Source organism: Vulpes lagopus, chromosome 19 (assembly GCF_018345385.1).
Source record: "Vulpes lagopus strain Blue_001 chromosome 19, ASM1834538v1, whole genome shotgun sequence".
In the NCBI taxonomy this organism is placed as follows: domain Eukaryota; kingdom Metazoa; phylum Chordata; class Mammalia; order Carnivora; family Canidae; genus Vulpes; species Vulpes lagopus.
In genome coordinates this window covers 8,421,555-8,443,929 of record NC_054842.1, presented here as the reverse complement: position 1 = coordinate 8,443,929, position 22,375 = coordinate 8,421,555, and the positions used below count along the sequence as shown (strand labels likewise).

The 22,375-nt window shown below is 46.7% G+C and overlaps 2 protein-coding genes across 2 annotated transcripts in view; one reads left to right on the top strand and one right to left on the bottom strand.

Moving 5' to 3' along the window:
- The first annotated feature begins 4,327 nt into the window (after positions 1-4,327).
- On the top strand, positions 4,328-19,807 carry LOC121479056 (deleted in lung and esophageal cancer protein 1-like). Its single transcript, XM_041734564.1, has 4 exons — positions 4,328-4,397; positions 14,245-14,406; positions 15,355-15,508; positions 19,767-19,807. Exons 2-4 carry the CDS (start codon positions 14,308-14,310, stop codon positions 19,805-19,807), a joined length of 294 nt encoding a protein of 97 aa, XP_041590498.1. The 5' UTR covers positions 4,328-4,397; positions 14,245-14,307.
- A 447-nt stretch (positions 19,808-20,254) lies between these two features.
- The window catches only part of SLC22A14 (solute carrier family 22 member 14), a 29,371-nt gene continuing 27,250 nt past the window's right edge, over positions 20,255-22,375 (bottom strand). The window contains exons 9-12 of the mRNA XM_041734562.1: positions 22,103-22,118; positions 21,896-22,036; positions 21,115-21,318; positions 20,255-20,438 (exon numbers count right to left, since the gene is read on the bottom strand). Coding sequence (XP_041590496.1) covers positions 20,255-20,438; positions 21,115-21,318; positions 21,896-22,036; positions 22,103-22,118 — 545 coding nt within the window. The remainder of the gene's footprint in view (positions 20,439-21,114; positions 21,319-21,895; positions 22,037-22,102; positions 22,119-22,375) is intronic.

Below are 22,375 nucleotides of genomic sequence, written 5' to 3'. Positions count from 1 at the left end.
CGCCGGGCCCGCCCCGCCCCTCGCCCCGCCCTCGCCCCGCCCCTCGCCCCGCCCCTCGCCCCGAGTCACCGCCGGCTTGGCTCTGGCGCCGCCTGCCGGGGGGACGGGGCGGACGCGCCCGCGCCGAGCGACCGCACGGGTCCCCCTGCTGCCCCCTCCCCGCCCCGCGGCCCTCCTCCCACCCGCAGGGCTCTCCGCACCGCACGGCGGGGCCAGGTATTCCGCCTTTCAGCTGGCTTGTCCCTGCCTGTCTCTCCGGCCGCCCTGACTCTTGGGTAGGGAGGCCGCGGTCCGCTCGTGGTGGTGCCACGGAGGTCACAGACAGGTGTACCTGGGGCTGCAGGTACTGGGCTCCAAAGGGCCCTGTCCTGTCCCAGCAAATCTGAATGATTACCCAGCTCCGACACGTGTCACATCTCACCTCTGTATTTAAAATCAGGAGACTTCTGGGCAGCCGCGGTTTAAGCGCCGCCTTCACTCCAGGGCGTGATCCTGGAGGCCCGGGATGGAGTCCCCATCCGGCTCCCTGCGTGGAGCCTGCTTCTCCCTCTGCCTGGGTCTCTGCCTCTCTCTCTCTCTCTGTGTCTCTCATGAATAAATAAATAATTTTTTTTTAAAAAAAGTCAGGAGATTCTCTGTTCTGGACAGAGAGGCGCACTCAGTACTTGGCCAGCTAGTCTGGGTAGTGCACTGTGTGCCAGACATGGCGAAGGGGGCATGAGAAACACAATCAGACGCACTTCCCTTCCCCCTGGAGCCCAGGACACCTTCTCTTCCCCACATTCCACCTGGGTGTGTCATGCTCAGCCCTAGGACTGACTTCTTCCCAGAAGCTCTCCCGGGTGAGGTGCTCCTCCCAGGGCCTTCCAAGCGGAAGAGCCCCTCTCGTGCCCCTCGTGCTTTTTCAGAGCCCCTCTCATGCTTTTGGCAGTGGTCTGATTACCCAGCTGGCTCTCTTACTGAACTGGAGCTGCTTGGAACCCAGATGCTCCTCGTGGCCACAGGCCCCTAGATCAGTGGCAGAGCTGGGCCCAATGCCAGTAAGTCTGACTCCAGAATCTGCATGTTGAACACTAAACAAGACAATTTTCTGGACAGTCTTGTAAGAAGGCCCGAGGCAAAACACAAATGTCTCATGAAGGCCAAGGCGGCTGGCTCCTTCTCAAGTTGTCTCACAGAGAGGTCTTGTCTTGTTCAGGGGTGCCTTTCTCTATGGCCTGTGGCACCTACCCCATTCTGGTGACTCATCCTTTCTTTCTTTTTTTTTTTTTAAGATTTTATTTATTTATTAGAAACAGAGAGAGAGAGAGAGAGAGGCAGACACAAGCAGGCTCCATGCAGGGAACCAGATGTGGGACTTGATCCTGGGTCTCCATGATCACACCCTATGCTGAAGGCGGTGCTAAACCGCTAAGCCACCAGGGCTACCCTCATCCTTTCTTTTGATGTAACAGCCCTTTCACTGTGGCCGGAGAAGGCTAGAAGTCTGCCTACATAAGGAAGCTACACCTCCATGACTTAACCCATCAGCAAGGAATGAAGACAGAAATTGTAATTGCAAGTTGCCAGTGTCTCTCAGATTGTCCTCTGTTGATAGCCTGAAAAAGCACACCCAGCAGTAGAGATGGTTATGGGAACCCTCAAGGAAGTGCTGCCACAGCCTGAGTGAGGCTAGTCTTTTGCTTATTTTGCTCCAAGCTTGAACTTGGCTCCCTGCACAGAACCAATTAAAGAGCCCCTACCCTGACTTGGGAATGAAGCAGGAACTGCCTGGAAGGTGTCTTTTCACAGTGACCAGGCTACCCACAGTCCTCAGCAAGGCTCCTTGGGTCATCCAAGCCCTAAATGATACCCCCGCCTGAGGGCAAAGCCAACCCCCTGAAAAGAAGTCACGTGATCAGATTTGCATAATAGGAGGATGCTGTCTGAAGAATAGAGGCCAAAGGCAGGAAGGGAAAATGGGTTAAAATGGGATTGCAGGGGGCACCTGGGTGGCTCCGGAGGTTAGGTGTCTCTGCCTTTAGCTCAGGTCATGATTCTAGGGTCCTGGGATCAAGCCCTGCATCAGGATCCCTGCTCCACTGGGAGCATGCTGCTCTTCCTGCTTGTATTGGCTCTCTCTTTTCTGTGAAAAGAATAAATAAAATCTTTTTTAAAATGGGGTTGTAGGAGGCCCGAGGTAGAGCAGAGCTACTGAGGATGGAGACTAGTAAATGCAGTCCTAAGATATTTGGGAAGCTCTGGGCATCATGTGGGCCTAGGGGGGAGGAATCAAAGGCAATGTCCAGGTTTCTGGTTTAGGTAATGTGGTTGGTTAACTGTTAGAACTGTTATTCTAAGCCTTCCAACTTGGTGGCTTATAACAGTAATCTTGCAGTGTCCCTCACTTGTCAGCAGGGCAGCAGTGGGGAGGGAAGGGGGTGTCAGCTAATCTAGGTTAGGTTCCAGTGGAATGGCTCTGCTCTTCCCTTCATGGGACCAGCAGAGTACCCCAGGCATGCTATGCTCTTCTCATGGAAGCAATGACAAACCTGGACAGGTAGGGTAGGACAATGGCAAAGATGTGAGGCCTCCGAAGGCCTAGTTCAGAACTGGCATACTGCACTTCCTCCTCTGTGCCACCAGTCAAAGTCTCAGGGACAGCCAAAGTCAAATGGTGGGGATGAGGCCAGGGCAAGGGTGTGGATGCAGGGAGGGTAAGGAACTGAGGCCACTGATGCAATCTGCCACAGGCCACCACCAGATGGAGAGTGGTTCCATTCTCTGAGTTGGGAAACACGAGGGGAGAAGCAGCTGGGGGAGTGGGGAAGATGGGGAGCTTAGTCAGGACATAGTAGGTCTCAGGTACCTGAGGGATATCTGAGTGGAGACATTGAACAGACAGTTAGATACGTGACCCCCTACTCAAGAAAGAGCTCTGGACCAAAGACAATGATTTGTGAGTTATCAGCTCCCAATAGGAGTGGGCTACCTGGTGCAGAAAGGGCTCAGAGGGGGACAAATGGAGGCTACCAAAGGCCACTGGAAGGAACAAGTCAAAGATGAGGAAGAGATCATGAGAGAAGGGATTAGTGGAAGCTGATGGAAGACCCCTTCTGAGAGGCTCAACAGGATTAAATGCTACATGGGAACCTGTACCCTGGGTCAGCAGTAGGAGGCAGGTCATTGAAATATCAGCAAGAACAGACTCAGTGGAGCCTCTTGGGCCTTAGTTTTCCAGTACTTTCTAAAATTTGGCACTGTTTTTATGGTTCATTCATATTGCCGTAGGTATACCTAATTCTGTGGTTCCCAGAGGGTGGCCATGTGAACTGCTAATTTGAGGTAGTCCATAGCTCCAGCATTAGCTTGTGCTACATTCTTTTTTATAATATAATGTCATCTATTTTTGCAGAGCTGTGACATCAGCAGTTGTAGTGAGAAGCAAGTACTGCAGGGAAATCAGGGTGAAATAGAAGATAAAGACAGCATTATCCAATCCTATGCCAACATTTGAGAAGTTGGGCAGTGCTCAACAGGCACACACATCCTCTTAGTAGTTATTCTGGTTATTTAAGAATGAAGTGAAATATTATTTTCTCCTCCAACTTATGTGCATTATTTTCTTCAGATACTACTAAGTTGTTAGAACATACATATATATTAAGCTGTTTGGACCTAATTACCTATACACAGACTTGTTAGCCATTACTTTTGGCCTACAAGTTCCATGAACAAATTATTGAGATTCTAAGTGTGCTGTGTAGTGAGAACATTTGGGAACTCCTGATCTAGTTGTTTGCTTCTCACTGCTTCATCATACTCAGTAGTATGCCAACCCCACATTTTACAATCCAGGCTCCCAGTGAGTGACACTTGAGTGGAGTCGAGTTCCCTATTAATGCAAACAACACTGCACTAAACGTCCTCATCCATGGCCCTTTGGATGAGGATTTGGGGGATTCTATATGGAGGGAATTATGTGGGCTTATGTATCCAAGAGTAGGATTTCTATTATGTGTGCATAACTAGTTTGATTGGAGTGCTGGGTTCCTCCTAATGTTGGCTATGCCAATCTATGCCCCCAGCTAGAATGCACAAAGGTATCTCTAGCCCCTTATATAAAGTCCTTGGCATTTCCTCTGTGAAAACTGATTAAAGGAAACTCCATTTAGAATAAAGTGCAGAGGCCAGCAGGGGGAGCGCTCACACCCTACCGCCTGTCGATTGCAGACTCCCTAGATAGAGGAAGACCTTACCCTTGGCTACTACTTTAGCTACTGCTTTACTCTGCCAGCAGGAGGAGGAAGGCCTCTTCAGCAGCACCCCCAAGAGCCCAGCCAATGAGAGACAGCCACTACTCAGCCAATCAAAAGCCACTGTACTTCAAACTCCCAGTTTCCTCCACTGGGTTTTTGGTGTGTATCCTCCCCAACACCCCCGTTTCCTCTTTAAGAGTGGTTCTCTCCTGTGTTTTGCGGACTTACTTACGGGTTTTGTGGTAGCATAGTTGTTTCTGATTACAATTCTCTGCTATTCCCAAGTAAGCCCATTTTTCCTGATGAAATAACTGGCACTTTTATTTTTTTTAAGGTTAACACCATCCTTCTGATGTTTGCCAGTCTAATAAGTGAGGAGTGATTTGTTATTTTAATTTGCATTTCCCTCTTTACTGATGATTTTGAGCATCTCTTCATATATATACTGAGTATATATATATACTGAGCATCTCTTCATATATATATATATATATATATACACTCAGTAGACATTTGGGATTTCCTATTCAGTGACTTCCTGCTTGTGTCCTTTGTCCATTTTTCAGTTGAGCAAAGAACAGAAGGAGATTTTTTACTTTTTCTTGTGGATTTGCAGGAGTTTCTGACATTTCAAGGTATAAATCTGTGTCTTAGATGTTGCAGATCTTTTCCTCAATATGTCATATATCTTCTGCCTTTGTCCATCTTCCCTTTGTTGAGTGGAAATATTTAGTTTAAATATAATAAAATCCATTGATTTTTTTCGCCTTAGTGTCAAAGCTACTTGATCTTGTCAAAGCAGTATTACCCCACTTGCGGGCCACAGAACTATTATCTGACATTTTCTACAAAGATATCAGCCCACATTTTCTTCTGTAAGTACAGTCTTTGATTTTTGAATCGTGAGTTTCCTTTGATCTAGGTGTTTGTCAGCTGAATAAATTACATCATAACACAGAAATCCGTGAAAACTCATCAGTTTGAGGGGTAAACACTAGAGACAAGTGTTTCAGGAAAAGAAAAAACTTTTGATTTAGTACATATAATAATGAAATTCATTGTAACATAGGAAAATAGAGACAAGCTTAAATTCAAATCTGGTCTCCAATGAAACAGCACCAGAATATCTGTTCATTTTTTAAAGTTGGCAGCCACAACACAGATTTTTCTCCAAGTAAACATGGGATTTTTCTCAGAAATAAGCCTTTTTCTTTGCAAAAGTCCTGAAGAAAATATGCTTTCTTTCCAAAGATGCATTGTGTATAAATTCCAATATTTTATTTTTTTCATATAAAACTAGCAAACTAGTTTTTTATCCCACCCAGCCTAAATCTATGTTCATTAGTACTGAACTATTGAAATCATCCAGGCCTATGTATATTTTTCTAAATGAGTAGTTTTGAGAGACACCTGGGTGGCTCAGTGGTTGAGCATCTGCCTTCAGCTCAGGGTCTGATCCCCGGGGTCCTGGGATCGAGTCCCACATCAGGCTCCCTGCAGGAAGCCTGCTTCTCTCTCTGCCTAGGTCTCTGCCTCTCTCTGTGTGTGTCTCTCATGAATAAATAAATAAAATCTTTTCTAAAAAATCAGAAATTAGGGAATGAAAAAGACATTATAATTCAGGCTAATTTATTTTATCTGTCTGAAATTTTATAGATTCATCTTGGGATATGTTACCAGTTAAATAACTCTTCTGATTATATCAAAGGTAGTACAAATTCTTTGTAAGATGAGTGGAAAGCTGTTAGGAGGGAAAAGAAATATTTTGAACTATAGTCCCTAGCAGGGTAGATATCACAGAAATTTGTTTGTCAAAATTTGAAAGTGGGGAGTGATCCAGCCTCCAGTTTAATAAGTAACTGATTTAGCTGAGGTTAAGATTTTTTAAAGGCTGATTTTTGTGTTTATATCTGAAGAAAAGTTTGATGGACTTTGATGTTTAAGCAAATAGATTCTCAAGAGCCCTGAGGAGAAAAGTGCTTGTTTTCACCAGAGTATGGATATGCCTGCTGTTGATGTGTTTGTACTCACCTCAGAAACAAACTTGGGGGATGCCTGGTTGGCTCAGCGATTGAGTGTCTGCCTTCAGCTCAGGGCATGATCCTGGAGTCCTGGGATCGAGTCCCACGTCGGGCTCCCTGCATGAAGCCTGCTTCTCCCTCCGCCTGTGTCTCTGCCTCTCTGTCTCATGAATAAATAAATAAAATCTTAAAAAAAAAAAAAAAGCAAACTTGGCTTAGGAAAAAATTTTTGTATATATTTTTATTGGAGTTCGATTTGCCAACATATAGTATAACACCCAGTGCTCGTCCCGTTAAGTGCCCCCCTCAGTGCCTGTCACCCAGTCACCCCTTCCCCCCGCCCACCTCCCCTCCTACTACCGGTTTAGGAAAATTAAATGTAGGTGTGGATATCTTCCTTTTTTATGGTTTTTCTGCATTTGTGCCTTGGTGTCTGCCCTTCCCCACTCTGTGGGCATTTGAGGAAGATAATTAAATGTGTATATGTGAAAGAAAGGTCTGGAAAGATTAACTCAAGTAATCAACAATTATCTGTGAGAATGGGATTTTAAAAAAAAAAAGATTTATTTATTTATTTATTTATTTAAGAGAGAGGGAGAGAGAGAGAACTTGAGCAAGGGGGAGAGGGAGAAGCAGGCTCCCCACTGAGCAGGGAGGGCCCGACTTGAGGCTCCATCCCAGGGCCCCAGGATCATGACCTGAGCCAAAGTCAGATGCTCAGGCAGCTCAAGCGACTGAGCCACCCAGATGCCCTGTGAATAGGATTTAGAAACTGGTGTTTGGCAGGTCCCCTTTGTATTTTAATTACCTCTGTATTGTTGGGGATTTTTGGTGGGGGGTGTAGTTGATAAATTATCAAACTTTCAACCTTTCGGCTGAAAGAATTTTTTTAAAAAGAAAACAAAACAGCAATAATGGGGTATCTCAAGGTACTTAGGACTTTTAACTAGTTCTCTTAAATAATTATTGGTCAAAAAGGAAATAAAATCTTTTTTTTTAAATATGTGTAAGTTCCTTTTTTTTTTTTAAAGATTGTATTTATTTATTCATAGACACAGAGAGAGAGAGGCAGAGACACAGGCAGAGGGAGAGGGAGAAGCAGGCTCCATGCAGGGAGCAAGAAAATAGAAACATCTTCAGCAGAATCTTTGGGATTGACTCACAAGTGAATGCATATTCTTGAATGTTTTCATTAAAGAGTGAAAAGAAATTGACTCTATGTAGTGAGTACAATTGTGTGCCCCCCAAAATACAGTTAAAATTCTAACTCATAGTACCTGTGAGTGTAACCTTATTTGGAAATAAGATATTTGCAGATGTAATCAAGTTAAGATGACATCATACTAGATTAGGGCAAGTCCAAATCCAATGACCAGTGTTTTTATAAGAGGAGGGGAAGTTAGAAAGACACACAGAGGGGAGGAAGCCACATGAAGTCAGGCACAGATTGGAGAGTAGCATCTACAAGTCAAGAAGCCCCAAAGATTGCCAGCAAGCACCAGAGGGTTAGTTTGGCAAAAAATATACATGTTTTCCTAAGAAATGCTTAGTCTTACTCAAACCACTTTCTCTTTTTTATATCATTAAAATTGTAAAGGCTTTTTAATGGAGACCTTTGAAAATCCATGATAGAATGATATAATGAACCCCTATGGACCCATCACACAGCCCCCAAATCATCTACCCATGGCCCATCCTGCCCATGCACACCCCCCTGCTCATCATTTCCCCTACTTTATTATTATCTTGAAGCAATCCCAGATGTTACATCATTTCATCATTTATTTCTTTTAAGAACCAACTTTTTTACTTTTTAGATTTTTATTTATTTTGAGAGAGAGAGAGTGGAGGGGGACAGAGGGAGAGGGACAAGCAGACTCCATGCTGAGTGTGGAGTCTGACACGGGGCTCAGTCCTACAACCCTGAGATCATGACTTGACCCGAAACCAAGAGTTGGACCTCAACCAACCAAGCCACTCAGGTACCTTTCAGAAAACAGCCTTTTTGAAAAATAGCCACAATCCCATTATGAAACCAAAATTTAAAGTGATTTCCTATTATTTTCAATATTCAAATTTCCATTTGTTTGCAAATGCCATAAATATTTGTTTGAACCGGGACCCCAAAATGTGCACACACTGTGATCAGCTGATCCACCTTTTAGGGCTCCCTCTATCTGCAGGCTCTCCTTCCATCTTTTTTTTTCCCCTTGCAAATGATTCAATGCAGAAGATGGGTTGTTAGTTCCATGGGGTTTCTTATAATGTATATTTTAGTGAATGCACCCCTGGGGTGTCATTTAACATGTTCACCTGTTCACTGTCTTTCCTGTAAGTTGATAATTTTATTCCTAGAAACTTGATCACATGGAGGTGGGAACAAGAATGGAAAAACAGATCAGAACCCAGTGATATTTTGGGGGGAAGAGTCCATAGGTCTTGGAGACTTAAGTGGAAATACAAGGGTGACGAAGATGCTAAAGTGAGCTTCACTCACAGCCCCCAGCCCCACTTAGTGTCAGGGTGTAAGGATGTCCTGTGCTTTGAAGATGCTCCATCAGAGATCTTTCTTGTCTTTTCAAAAGCTTTATGTAATGTTGAGCTTTTAACATCTCTTAATGAAGTTTTGTATCCCTTCCTAAGGTCACTATCTTTGTGAATGTTGAAGTTTGAAGCCTTCTTCTCAGGGCTGTGCTCTTCCAGAAGTCCCCTAATAAAGACATTTCTTGGTGTTGTCCTCTGGTGACTGGCCAGCTCCTCTGTCTGGGTATCACTCTGGGCCTGGACTTGGAAAGGAGGCTTGCTCCTTGGCTAATTTGCTCCCAAGAACTTCACAGGTGGTGTGTAGGTGTGGACTGAAAACCTGCCTGGAAACCAGCTAGCTGTATCTTTCATTTCCTTTATTCATAGAGTTTTAAACTTTTCCTACAGGGACTTGTCTGCAACTATAATGAAGACATTTTAACATGCTTATCCCATTACTTGTCTCACTAGACTGGCTTGGGTGTCTAGCAGCTGCAGAATAGAAGTAGTGAGAGCACAGATGTTCTTGTACTTGATCTCAAAGAAAAACACTTTCAACATTTTAACACCAAGTACAATCTCTACTGCACAATCTAATATAGATACTGTATTGTTCAGGGTTCTCCAGAGAAACAAAACTAATAGGATGTATAGAGATATAGACAAGAGGAGATTTATTATTTATTTATTTATTACAGACACACAGGGAGAGAGAGAGGCAGAGACACAGGCAGAGGGAGAAGCAGGCTCCATGCAGGGAGCCCAATGTGGGACTCGATCTCCAGGATCTGGTCCCAGGCTGAAGGCAGCGCTAAACCGCTGAGCCACCCAAGCTGCCCAGAGAAGATTTAATATAGGAGTGGACTCCTAGGTCAGCCCCAGTGGTGCAGTGGTTTAGTGCCACCTGCAGCCTGGGGTGTGATCATGGAGACCTGGGATGAGTCCCGCCTCGGGCTCCCTGCATGGAGCCTGCTTCTCTCTCTACCTGTCTCTCTCTCTCTCTGAATACATAATTTTTTAAAAAAATCTTTAAAAAAAAAAAAGAATGGACTCCTATGGTTATGTAGGTCAAGAAGCCCCACCGTCAGCCACCTGCAAGCTGGAGGAGAACTAGGAAAGCTGGTGGTATAGTTCAGTCAAGTCTGAAGGCTGGAGGGTTGAAGAACTGTAATGTAAATCCCAATGTGGGTCTGAAGGCCAGAGAACCCAGAGTACCAATGTCAGAGAGCAGGAGAAGGTGGATGTCTCAGCTTAAGGAGAGAGAGTGAATTTGCCCTTCCTCCACCTTTTTGTTCTATTCCAGCACTCATTGGATTCAATGGTACCCACCCACAGTGGGGAGAGCCCTCTTTGCTTTACTAATTCACATGCTAAACTCATCTGGAAACACCTTCACAAACACACCTAGGAATAATGCTTTCGGGGGCGCCTGGGTGGCTCAGCGGTTGAGCATCTGCCTTCGGCTCAGGTTGTGATCCTGGGGTCCTGGGATCGAGTCCCACATGGGGCTTACTGCAGGGAGCCTGCTTCTTCCTCTGTCTATGTCCCTGCCTTTCTCTCTGTGTCTCTCATGAATAAATAAATAAAATACTAAAAAAAAAATAATAATAATGTTTTCAACAGCTCTCTGGGAATCCCTTACCACAGTCAAGTTGACACATTTTCCCAGATGCCCTCTCTCTCACATTCTTGAGTTTATACTAAGAGGTTTTTTTTTAAATTAATGCATATTAAATCTATAAATGATAGTTTTAAATTTTATTAATGTGCTCAAATATATTAATATATTTTTTTGAAGATTTTATTTATTTATTCATGAGAGACACACAGAGGCAGAGACACAGGCAGAGGGAGAAGGAGGCTGCCCAAGAGGAGCTCCATTCAGGACTAGATCCCGGACCCCAGGATCACAACCTGAGCCAAAGGCAGATGCTCAACCACTGAGCCACCCAGGTGCCCTATTAATCTATTTTTTTAAAAGACTTATTTGATGTAGGAGGGCATGAGTAGTGGGAAAGGGAGAGAAGCAGACTCCCTGCTGAGGGCAGAGTCTGATGCAGGCTCAATATGGGGCTTAATCCCAGGACCCTGAGATCATGACCTAAGCTGAAATCAAGGGTCAGCTGCTTATCCAACTGAGCCACCCAGGCACCCCACATATATTAGTCTATTTTATAAGGAGGTTAAGCCAATCTTGAGTTTCAGGAATAAATTTAACCTGGTCAAAATGTATTTTCATTTTTTCTATATTTTGTTAGATTTGGTTTGTAATCTATTGCTAAAATTTTTACATCTATGTTCATGAATGAGATTGAGGTGCAGTTTTCCTTTTCTAAATAGTCCTAAGTGGGGCAGTCTGGGTGGCTCAGTGGTTTAGCACTGCCTTCAGCCCAGGGTGTGATCCTGGAGACCTGGGATCAAGTCCCACGTCAGGCTTCCCGCATGGAGCCTGCTTCTCCCTCTGCCTGTGTCTCTGCCTCTCTCTCTGAGTGTCTGTCATGAATAAATAAACAAAATCTTTAAAATAAATAAATAAATAGTCCTAAGCTGTGTCCATGTTCTTATCAAGAATTTGCAAGCCTTGTAAATGAGTTCACAACTATTTTCTCTTTCACTGTCTTCCAGAAAATTTTATGTAACATTTACATTCCTTGATGAGTGGAACTTTCCCTTTTGTCTTTTTTCATTTAAAAAATTTTTTTTAATGTTTCTCCTCCTTGAGAATACTTTGCTGTTTTATAAGCATCATGCATATATATATATTTTATATTTCCAACATTATAGAAAAAGATAAATAAAATTTTAAAAAATATTTCCTTAAAACCTTCTTTTTTAAAAAAAGATTTTTTAAAAAAGATTTTATTTATTTGAGAGAGAAAGAGAGAAAGAACACAAGCAGGGGGAGAGGAAGAAGTAGGGAAACCGTCTCAGGACTCCATCCTAGGACTCCAGGATCACCACCTGAGCTGAAGGCAGATACCCAACCTACTGAGCGACCCAGGCACCCTCTTTAAAACCTTCTATCCAGTGGAAATCACACAACATTTTGATGAACATCCCTAAATGTATGAATACATGTCTAAATTTTATATAACTGGATGTACAACATGTGATTCTGTAAACTGCTTACTTCCCACAACATTATGTCACTGACACTGTCCACGTCAGGAAATACAGAACTTTATTATAAATTGTATCAGTTATTTAGTCTGAACTGTAATGTCTCCTAGTGATGACTTAAAGATTGTTTTTAAAAAGTGTGTTTTTAACGTAACAAAGCTGCAGTGAATATCCTTGTGTCCATGCATGTTCATGTTGGGGTAATGATCCCCTTGGAGTAAATCCTAGAAGAGGGATTACAAGTCCAAGGGTACACATATTTTAAATGTTTGCACATATTGCCAAATTGCCCTCCAGAAACGTTGCACAATTTGCTCCTGTCCAGGAGAGCACCTTGTTCTCTGCTTCTTCACCACTCTGACTTCTGCTAAACTTTCTTTTAAAAAACTAACCCTCCCTCTTGATATGTAAGTCATATGCCACACAATTAACCTATTTAGAGTATGCAGTTCCATGGATTTTAGTGTCTTCATGGAATTGTGCAATTAGTTTAGTTTTTACTTAAATTCCAGTTAGTTTACATACAATGCAATACTGGTTTCAGGTGTAGAATTTAGTGATTCAACACTTTCATACAACACTGAGTGCTCATCATAAGCACTCTCCTTAATCCCCATTGCCACAACCAATCCTGGAACATTTTCATCACCTGCCCAAAGAAATCCCATTCTTTATCCTTTCCCTTTTCCCCTTTTTCCCCAGCCCGTACCCTAGGAGACCACTAGTCTACTTTCTGACTGAGGATTTGCCTATTTCAGCCATTTAAAATAAATGGAATCATACAACATGTGGCCTTTTATGATGGATTTATTTCACTTAGCATACTGTTTTCAAAATGCATCCATGTTGTAGCAGGGTGAGTACTTTTTTTTTTAAGCCAAAAAAAATCTTTATCACATGTATTTACCACATTTTATTTATCCAGCTAATGGACATTTTATAAATATTTGAGTTGTTTCTACTTTCAGGCTCTTATTTGTAATGCTGCTGTGGATATTCCCACAGATTTTTGTGTGGGCGGATGCTTCATTTCTCTCGGGTATACACCCAGGAGGGGGATTGCAGGGCCACACGGTATATCCAAACATCAGTCCATGTCTGATCTTTTGAGGAGCTTCTTTCCCTTTTAATTCTTTTTTAAACTTTCTTTAAGATTGTATTTATTTGTTTGAGTGAGAGCATGAAAGGAGGAGTAGAGGGAGAAACAGACTCTCTGATGACAGGGAACCCACAGGGCTTGATCCCAGGACCCTGGGATCATGACCTGAGCCAAAGGCAGACAGTTAACCGAGTCACACAGGCACCCCTTCCTTCCCCTTCTAATTCTTAATACTGTTTATTTGTGTCCTCTCTCTCTCTCTAAAGAATTATTATGGGTAAAGATTTTTCCATTTGTCGCTGTAATTAATACTCTCAAATAACAAACTATCAGGCTTCTTTGCTTTTGTATTTCATTCATCTCTGCTCTTTATCATTTCATTCTTTATATATTTGATGGACATGTTTAATTATCCAATTTCTAACTTCTTACGTTGAAATACCTAACTCATTAATTTTCAACCTTTCCTGTTTCTTTTTTTTTTTCTTTTTTTAAATAGATTTTATTTATTTATTCATGAGAGACACACAGAGAGAGGCAGAGATACAGGCAGAGGGAGCAGCAGGCTCCCTGTGGGGAGCCTGATGTGGGACTTGATCCCAGGACCCCGGGGTCATGACCTGAAAGCAGATGTTGAACCACTGAACCACCCAGGTGCCCCAGCCTTTCCTGTTTCTTAAAAAGAAAAGTGTTAATACTCTAGCCACATGTGGCTAGTGGCTACTGTGTGAACAGCACACATGTAGAACATTGCCCAGAAGCTTCCACTAAACTGGTCTAGTTGAAAGGGTCTAGGAGCACAGCCTTAAATCTTTCAGAGTCTTAATAAAGAGTCTTAGAGTTGGTTGCATTTTTTACTTACTCTTGATCCTGTGGCCCACAAATTTGTATTTTAACAGGTATATTAGATAAATTCCTTGAGTGAGGTTCACTGACCTGTGTGGAAGTCACACATCCAAGCCCCATCTAAGCCAAGGTCCTTGGCTCCTGAGGCCCCATCCCCAGGACTAGCAGGTGTAGGGCACAGAGCATGGCCAGTGTCTATGGACCGAATGCCCCAGGCAGGGGCACCAGGAGGAGGCAGGCGCACTGCTGGGCTGGCTGTGTCAGGGGCCAAGCTGGGGCCTTGCCGGGCAGCTGGGGGCCGTGGAGGGGAGGAGGACGGAGCTTGGGGTGAGGGGTGGGGGGCGGGGGTGCCTGTCTGCAGCAGCTGGAGCTGACAGCCCCGTTCGTGCCTGCTCAGGTGAACGTGTCCTTCTCACTGTCCCTGGAGCTGCTCTCCTACCAGAAGCTGCCGGCTGACCAGATGCTGCCCGGGGTGGACATTCGGCAGCATGCCAGCGGGGAGAAAGAGATGGTGTTTACTCAGAGCCTGCTCCTGGAGTACGCCAACCACACCACTCAGGTGAGTCCCGGGCCCGCCCCACACCGAGGAGGGTGCAGCCGGGCCAGACTGTTCTCGGGGGTCAGAGGACAGACCCCGACGAGGTCTTCAGAAACAAGAGGAGCCCCGGCCCATGTCCTGAGGGCCCCGTCTGCCCTGGAAGAGGACCTTCCATGAGGTCCTTCCAAGAGGACCACACATGGAGAAAGGAGGATCATCTCTCCTTACGTACCTCAGCTCAGAAGCAGGTGAGGTACTGTAGGGTGGGAAACAGGGAAGGCTTCCTGGAGCAGGTGGCATGTGAAGTGTCCCAGCTGGAAAGTACGGGTGAGGAACAAAAAGGACTAGCCTCAGGGGTGGATTCCAGGGAAGCCAGAAGGAAGAATCCATTTGTGACCAGGCAGGCCCTCCAGCTTGGTCCTTGGGTGGCTGCTGGGGCCCAGAGGTGGGGTAGGCTGAGGCAGGGCCTGAGGGTAATGTGGGGGGACCGCCAGGAGCTAGGACCACTCAGCGCACAGATGGGGCCTGAGGCTAAGAGAAGAGGTGAGATGGGCCCCAGCAGAAGCAGGGGGCTGGGCCTTGGGGCCCCCACGGGATGGGGGAAGAGGAGGAGGAAAGAGGCCTGAGCAGGGAGCAGAAACCAGGGCTTGAACAGGGCAGGGGGTTGGGGGGAATCATTGGCCTCTTGATGGTCAAAGGCCTCATTGATCTCAAAGATGGCCACGTCCTTCACCGTCAGGGGGTGGCAGGGAGAGCAGAGGGCATCTTCTGGGCCCTTGATCTGCAGACCCCCACCAGCCTTGGTTTCAGCTGCTGGCGCCCAGCCCCCTTCTGCTCACCGAGGCGCTGCCCGTGGGCTCCCCAGAAGCTGCAGTACCTGGGGTCAGAGGGCCCCGTGTCCCTGAGACCCTGGCCTGGAGCCCAGCAGGAGTGGGCAGGGGCCCCACACCACAGGCTCTGTCCCCCTAGGTGGTGCCCCTGAGAGCCACCGTGGCCGTGCCCGAGCTGCAGCTCTCCACCAGCTGGGTGGACTTCGGGACCTGCTTGGTGAACCAGGAACGGGTCCGGGAGGTCTACCTCATGAACCTGAGCGGCTGTTGGAGCTACTGGGCTGTGCTGATGGGTAGGCTGGGCCTGCCCCCCACTTCCCGTGTAGGCTGGCACCTCGTGGGAGGCCCTGCAGAGAAGGCTGGTTCCCAAATCCCAAGTGATCCCAGGGTGGCCTTGCCTCATGGCCCTGGGCTAGACCCGAGGTGCACCCCTGGGATCCAGGGAGGGGCAGGGGGCTCTCTGGGTGGTGCATGAAGTGCCTCAGCTCCTGCGTGCTCCCTTCCCTCAGTGCAGGCCAGCAGGACCCGGACAAGGATCCTGCGGCCTTCATAATATCTATCATAATATCTCTAAACAGTGGGCTGCTGGAGGCACAACTGGTCAATGCACCCCCAACACCATCACCCTCTGGGCCCAGGTCCCCTCCCAAACCTCAGCCCCCACTCCCCATAGGAGCAATGAGCTATATGAGTCCCTTCTGGTAGTGGGACGTATGCTTGGTGAGAAGGCCTGCTTGGTGAGAAGGCTGTAGGGCCAAGCCTCCACCAGCTCGGAGACTCTGCTTCACACCCCAGTCCTAAGTTCCCAGAGCTAAGAAGCAGGTCTGCTGGGCAAGTGGCTGGACCAGACCACAAACTGAGGAACAGATGAGCTGGCACCTTAGACCTCCACTTACTCTGAACAGCTCTTGGGATGGAGGGACACCTTTCCAAAAGGGCAATATTTGATAAAATTTAAGATCCAGAGAAGAAAAAAATCCCAACTCCTAGAAAAAGAAAAATAGTAAGGCACTTCCTTAATCTGATTAAGGCTATCTACAATAAATTGATAACAAGCATCAGACTTTTTTTTTTTTAAGGATTTTATTTATTTATTCATGACAGACACAGAGAGAGAGAGAGGCAGACACACAGACAGAGGGAGAAGCAGGCTCCATGCAGGGAGCCTAATGTGGGACTCGATCCCGGGTTTCCAGGATCACACTCTGAGCTGAAGGCAGCGCTAAACTGCTGGGCCACCCAGGGCTTCCCGACTTTCTTTTTTTTATTAAATATTTTATTCATTTATTTGAGTGAGAGAGAGAGAGAGAGAGCGCACAATCGGGGTAAGGGGTAGAGGGAGAAGTAGACTCCCCACTGAGCAGGATTCTGATGCGGGACTTGATCCCAGGACCCTGGGATCATGACCTGAGCTGAAGGCAGACACTTAACCGACTGACCCACCCATGTGGCCCACAGACATCATACTTGTTGAATGCCTTCTCTAACATCAGGAGTAAGACAAGGATGCCTGCTCACACCACTTCTGTTCCATTTTATACTGGAAGAACTAGTTAAGATCTAATAAGACAAGAAAAAGAAATATAAGACATAAACATTGGAAAGGAAGAGACTATTTAATAATGCTGTGGATAGGGATCCCTGGGTGGCGCAGCGGTTTGGCGCCTGCCTTTGGCCCAGGGCGCGATCCTGGAGACCCGGGATCGAATCCCACATCGGGCTCCCGGTGCATGGAGCCTGCTTCTCCCTCCGCCTGTGTCTCTGCCTCTCTCTCTATCTCTCTGTGACTATCATAAATAAAAATAAAAAATAAAAAAAAATTAAAAATAATGCTGTGGATATAAATCTAATATACAAAAGTCAATGGCATTTCGATCTACTAGAAACTGATGGAAAATGAAATTAAAAGCAAAAACCAAAAGTAGTATTTATGATAGCTTAAAAAAATCAAGTACCCAAGGAAGAATAAAAACCATATGGGGCCCAAGAAAGAAAACTATAAAACTTTGCTGATGGGCTTTAAAGAAGGCCTAAATAAATGGAGAGATGATCTAGTATGTTCTTGGATTGGAAGACTCCGTATTGTAAATTGTTCTATAGATTCCTCCTACTCCCAGTCAGAACCCCAACATATGCTTTTCATTTTTGTTGTGCAACTTAATGAACTGGCTCTAGGGTCTACATGGAAGTGCAGAGGGCTGGGAGAAGCCTAGAAAAAAATTAGACATCCATATTTTTTTTTAATAAAAGGAACTGTAAAAAATTTTTGAGTGAAATGACAGACCAAAGAGAGAGAAGATATTTGCAACACATATAACTGACAACAGACTCATTAAGAACACATAACAGAGACACCTGGGTGGCTCAGCGGTTGAGCATCTGCCTTTGGCTCAGCGTGTGATCCTAGAATCCCGGGATCGAGTCCCACATTGGGCTTCCTGCATGGAGCCTGCTTCTCCCTCTGCCTCTCTCTCTCTGTCTCTCTCTCTCATGAATAAATAAATTCTTAAAAAAAAAAAAAAAAAGAACACATAACATCCTCCTGCAAACCTATACAAAGAACAGATAGCCTAATACAAAAATGAGCAAAAGACTTGACCAGGTATTTCAGAAAATAGGAAATCCAAGTGGCCAATAAATTTATCAAGAGATACTCAACCTCCTTAGGAATGAGAGAAACGTAAGCTTAAATGGAAGAGATAGCGTTATGCAACAAAAGATTGGGTAAGATTTCAAGTCTGAAAATGTAAAGCATTATCAAAGATGTGACACAGAAAACGTCTTTTACCTTGCCTTTGTTTTTTTTTTTTTTAATATTTTGTTTATTCGTTCATGAGGGACACATGAGAGAGGCAGAAACATAGGCAGAGGGAGAAGCAGGCTCCCTGTGGGGAGTCCAATGCAGGGACTCAATCCCGGGACCCCAGGATCATGCCCTGAGCCAAAGGCAGTTGCTCAACCACTGAGCCACCAGGCATCCCTCTTAACTTCCCTTTAAAAAGTGTAAATTGAAGCAACTCTTTTGGATGATGCATGGCCTGACATGTCAGGTTTTTTTTTTTACATGTCAGGGTTGAAGTGATATATACCCTATGACCCAGCAATCTCATTCTCAAGTAGAGCCTAGAGAAACGTGTTTCTGAGCTCCAGAACATAGTTACCAGAAAGCTCACAGAAGCTGTGTTAGTCCATTTGGACTGCTATAACAACATGCCATAGATCAGGTGGTTTATGAAAAGCAGAAATTTATTTCTCACAGCTCTGGAGGCTGGGAGTCCAAGGTGGCTGGGCGGCACCAACAGATTTGCTATCTGGAGAGGGGCTCTCCCCAGGTTGCCAAGGGCTGTCTTCTCAACTGTGCCCCCATGTGGTGGAAGGAAGAAGCCAGCCCTCAAGGACCTCTTTTAGAAGGGCATGAATCTCATTCATTTGTGCTTCACTCTCATGACACAATTACTTCCCAGAGGCCCCACCTCCTAATAACATCACCTTGGGCATTAAGTTTTCAACATGCTCTTCTTGGGGGATAAAAACATTGCTATACTTCATAGCATAGAAGTAGAATTATTCATGGCAGCACATCTCTCCCTTTTGGAGACAACCAAAATGTTTGTCACAACGAGAGTGGCTGAATAATACATTGTGGTCCATTCATAATAACGGAATTCTCTACAGCATACAAGTAAAGTTCTTACACTGCATCGGATTAATCTCAGAGTTGGAAGAAGCCAGATACAAGAATTTTTTTCTTTTTTTTTTTAATTTTTATTTATTTATGATAGTAACACAGAGAGAGAGAGAGAGAGGCAGAGACATAGGCAGAGGGAGAAGCAGGCTCCATGCACCGGGAGCCCGATGTGGGATTCGATCCCGGGTCTCCAGGATCGTGCCCTGGGCCAAAGGCAGGCGCCAAACCGCTGCGCCACCCAGGGATCCCCAGATACAAGAATTTGAACGGTGACTCCTCCTACCTGTTCAAAACCCCACAGAAGTAACCTATGTGGTCAGAAGGTGACTAGTTTCCTTGGAAGAAAGGAAGGTGGTTAGTGGGAGAGTCAGGAGGAAACCCTGAGATGCTTGCTATTAATCTTATCCATGTGGGTGATGGATTCCATGTGCTTTGTGATAATTCATAAAATGGAACATTAACTGATTTATGCATTTCTCTGCATGTTATTCAGTGAAGTTTCTAAGATTCTTTACTGGGTCCCAGGGCCTGACCCAAAGGTTTCTGGGTCTGGCTAATGGTTGAGGAGCCCTGGGCCCTATTTGGGGAAGCTCCCACACTAGCTGGGAAGGGGAGACTCACCCTAGGGGTAGTTGGGACTGTGAGCTGGATGTGGGGGCTTATTATCCTCAGGGCACTAGAGCTCAGAGGTCAGCCACGCTGGAGCCATCGGGGAAGGAACCCCCAAAGAGGAGTCTGAGATGAGTAATCCCCAAAGCCATGCTTATTTGTGAGTGGCAAAGAGAAAACTGAACGAGAAAGCTTTGGGCAATGATACAATTGGGAAAAATGATCAATATTCCTTTACATTCCATCCTTGACAGGTGCATATGATGGGGCTGAAGTCTTTGTAGCCTGCACATGAGCTGGAAGCCCACCACAGTAGCGGACGCCTGGGCAGAGGACGTGGGTGGTGTGGGCCCAGTCCTGCCCTTGCCCTCTCCCAGCCCTTACAGACACAATCACCGCCCCCCCTTCTATCCAGAGAGCTCCTCACCATGCCCAAGGTCAGCTAAGGATAGGAAGGACTCTAGGGAGACTGTTCGACCCACCCTCCTCCAGGCCTGGGTTTCTGGGCTCCCCAGACACAGTGAATTTTGACCTAGCCATCTCAAGTCCAACATGGCACCTTTATTGGAATGAATCACACACTAGGTCACCCAGGAGGGGCCATTTTTGGATCTCAAGGGCTGGCTTTGGAGCAGGACTGACCTGCCCCTCAGCTGGACTGGGCCTGGAATTCGTGGCCTGGAGTCCACAGCCCCATACCCAGCCACTCAGCTCCAACTCAGATCATCTGGGGGCCAGGCCCTCAGTTATTTAGTGGGTCTGTTTCCTCTCCTCTGCCCTGCAAAGACGCATCCTGCAAAGACACGTTGGAGAAGATGTCGAAGTCCGATTTCTGGATCATGGAATTGAGAATGGTGTTCTTTGTCACTTCGTCAGTCCCATCATCAACTACTGCTTCCTTGGTGAACAGTTCCTCAGCCATGTTCCTGAAGAAGCCATTTGAGAACAAGTCATGAGCTGCATCTTTAGGAGCTAACAAAAGCAGTAACTGCATTCCAGAGAGTGAGGCTTTTCCTTGCCTGACAGTCCCCAGCCAAGCTTTGTCATGCACTCATCAAGGACCCTCACCTCCAGGACTGGGCCTGTTCTAAATTCCCAACTGCATCCAGACCCTTCATGCTTCTGCATTTTTGGGGGTTATTCTTTCACATTTGCTGAGCACTTTTCATGTGCCAGACTTTGCACCAAGCTCTTTCTGTGGGCTTAATCCCGTCAAAAGCTCCACCACAGAGTCATGAGTCCAGTTGGAGTCCTCCTTGAGAAGCTGAGAGTTCAGGTAGGACAGGACAGGTACTCAGAGAGCTGTTCCCAGCCTGGCCGTGTGCTCTGGGCAGGAGAGCCCAGGGTATCTCCAGGGGCAGAACCCAGTCCAGACAGGTGGCCAGAGGGGGTTAAAGGAGAAAACCCAGCCCAGACTGGTCAGGACAGCCAAGAGGACAGAAGCTGGCAGAGGGCAGGCTACACATAGGAGATGTGTGGCAACATCCAAGAGAGCCGGGGAGACAGCTGTAGGCAGCCCTCGTGTCACAGGCCCATCTGGCAAATAGGCAGGGATGGACAGTGCCTGACTTACTCTCAGTGGCAAGGGCCTCACAAACCTACCTCATCTGCAGGGAGTAGTGCTCCAGGGTATCAGAGAGAGGCTGATCTTGCGTTTCTGGCAGCAGGGAGCAGAGAAACAAGGCCAGAAAGGCTGAGATGCAGCAGAGAAAGATGGGTAGGAAGGTGAGTTTCTGTTGGATGACCACCAGGGATGAGATGGCTCCAGCTGCCCAGGCCAGAGATACCAGCCCCAGACCTGTTGCCCTGGAAGGGGAGGTGAGAGTTCATCTAGGAGGCCTCCTGGGCCCAGAGGCTGGAGGAGGTAGGGTGGAAGCAGCAGCTCCCCAAACCTCACATGCTCCAGTCTCCAGCCTGTCCCGACTCACCACACGCTGGTGGAGCATTTGGCTCTCCCGTGATTCAGGGCAGGCAGTCATTTCTTCAGGGGCCTACTTCATGGATCAGGAGCAGGGGAAGCGGGAGCCACCCTGGCCAGGCGCTCCTCCCACCACCCCCCAACCCCAACCCCAGCTGCAGCTGGAGCCTCAGAGCAGCACAGACACACTCAGGCCTGCAGTGCAAGGCAGAGACTGCGATGAGACCTCTGGGTCCTGCCGTTTGCTGTCTGGCCTCCACTTGACTCTGCTGTCAGAAATAGGGCTAATGACAGCATTTGGGGGCACTTTTGTGAGGGTTAATGGGCTGATCCAGGGAAACCACTCTGCACGTGCCCATCACCAGGCGCATGGCCACTCTGAGTGCTGTGTGCATCTGGTTCCCAGGCTGTGCCCCTGCCACACCCTCACCCCGCCCCCACACCCCTGCCTGCCAGCCCACCTACCTGAGGACGGTGGGCAGGAGCTCTGCCGTGTAGATGAAGAACACTGAGGCCGAGGCCGCCAGGCTGAACTCTCCAAGCACAATCATCAAGACCATCATGGATTTCAGCTCTGTGGCCAGATAATGCGCAGCCCACCTGAGTCTGGGGTGGGGGACAAGGGACCCACCCATCTGCTCTCCCTCCATCTCTCCCAGAAGGCATCAGAACTGTCCTCCCTCACCACCTGGTCGGCTGGTCGGCAGACTCAGGCCCAGCCAGGCCAGAAGTTAGTACATCTGCATTGGGAGAGTTGCTAACCCCATGGCCCCTCAGCCCCCTTGCCTCTGCCTCCAGGCTCATTCCTGTCTTCCCCTACGCCATGGTCTGCTCATGGCCCTGCCACTGTCCCTCTTATCCTCTGCAAGGGGGACGGAAGCAGGGAAGTAAGTGTGCACAGGGGGCCAGAGGGTCCCAAGAGCCAGGATTCCCAACATTGGGCAG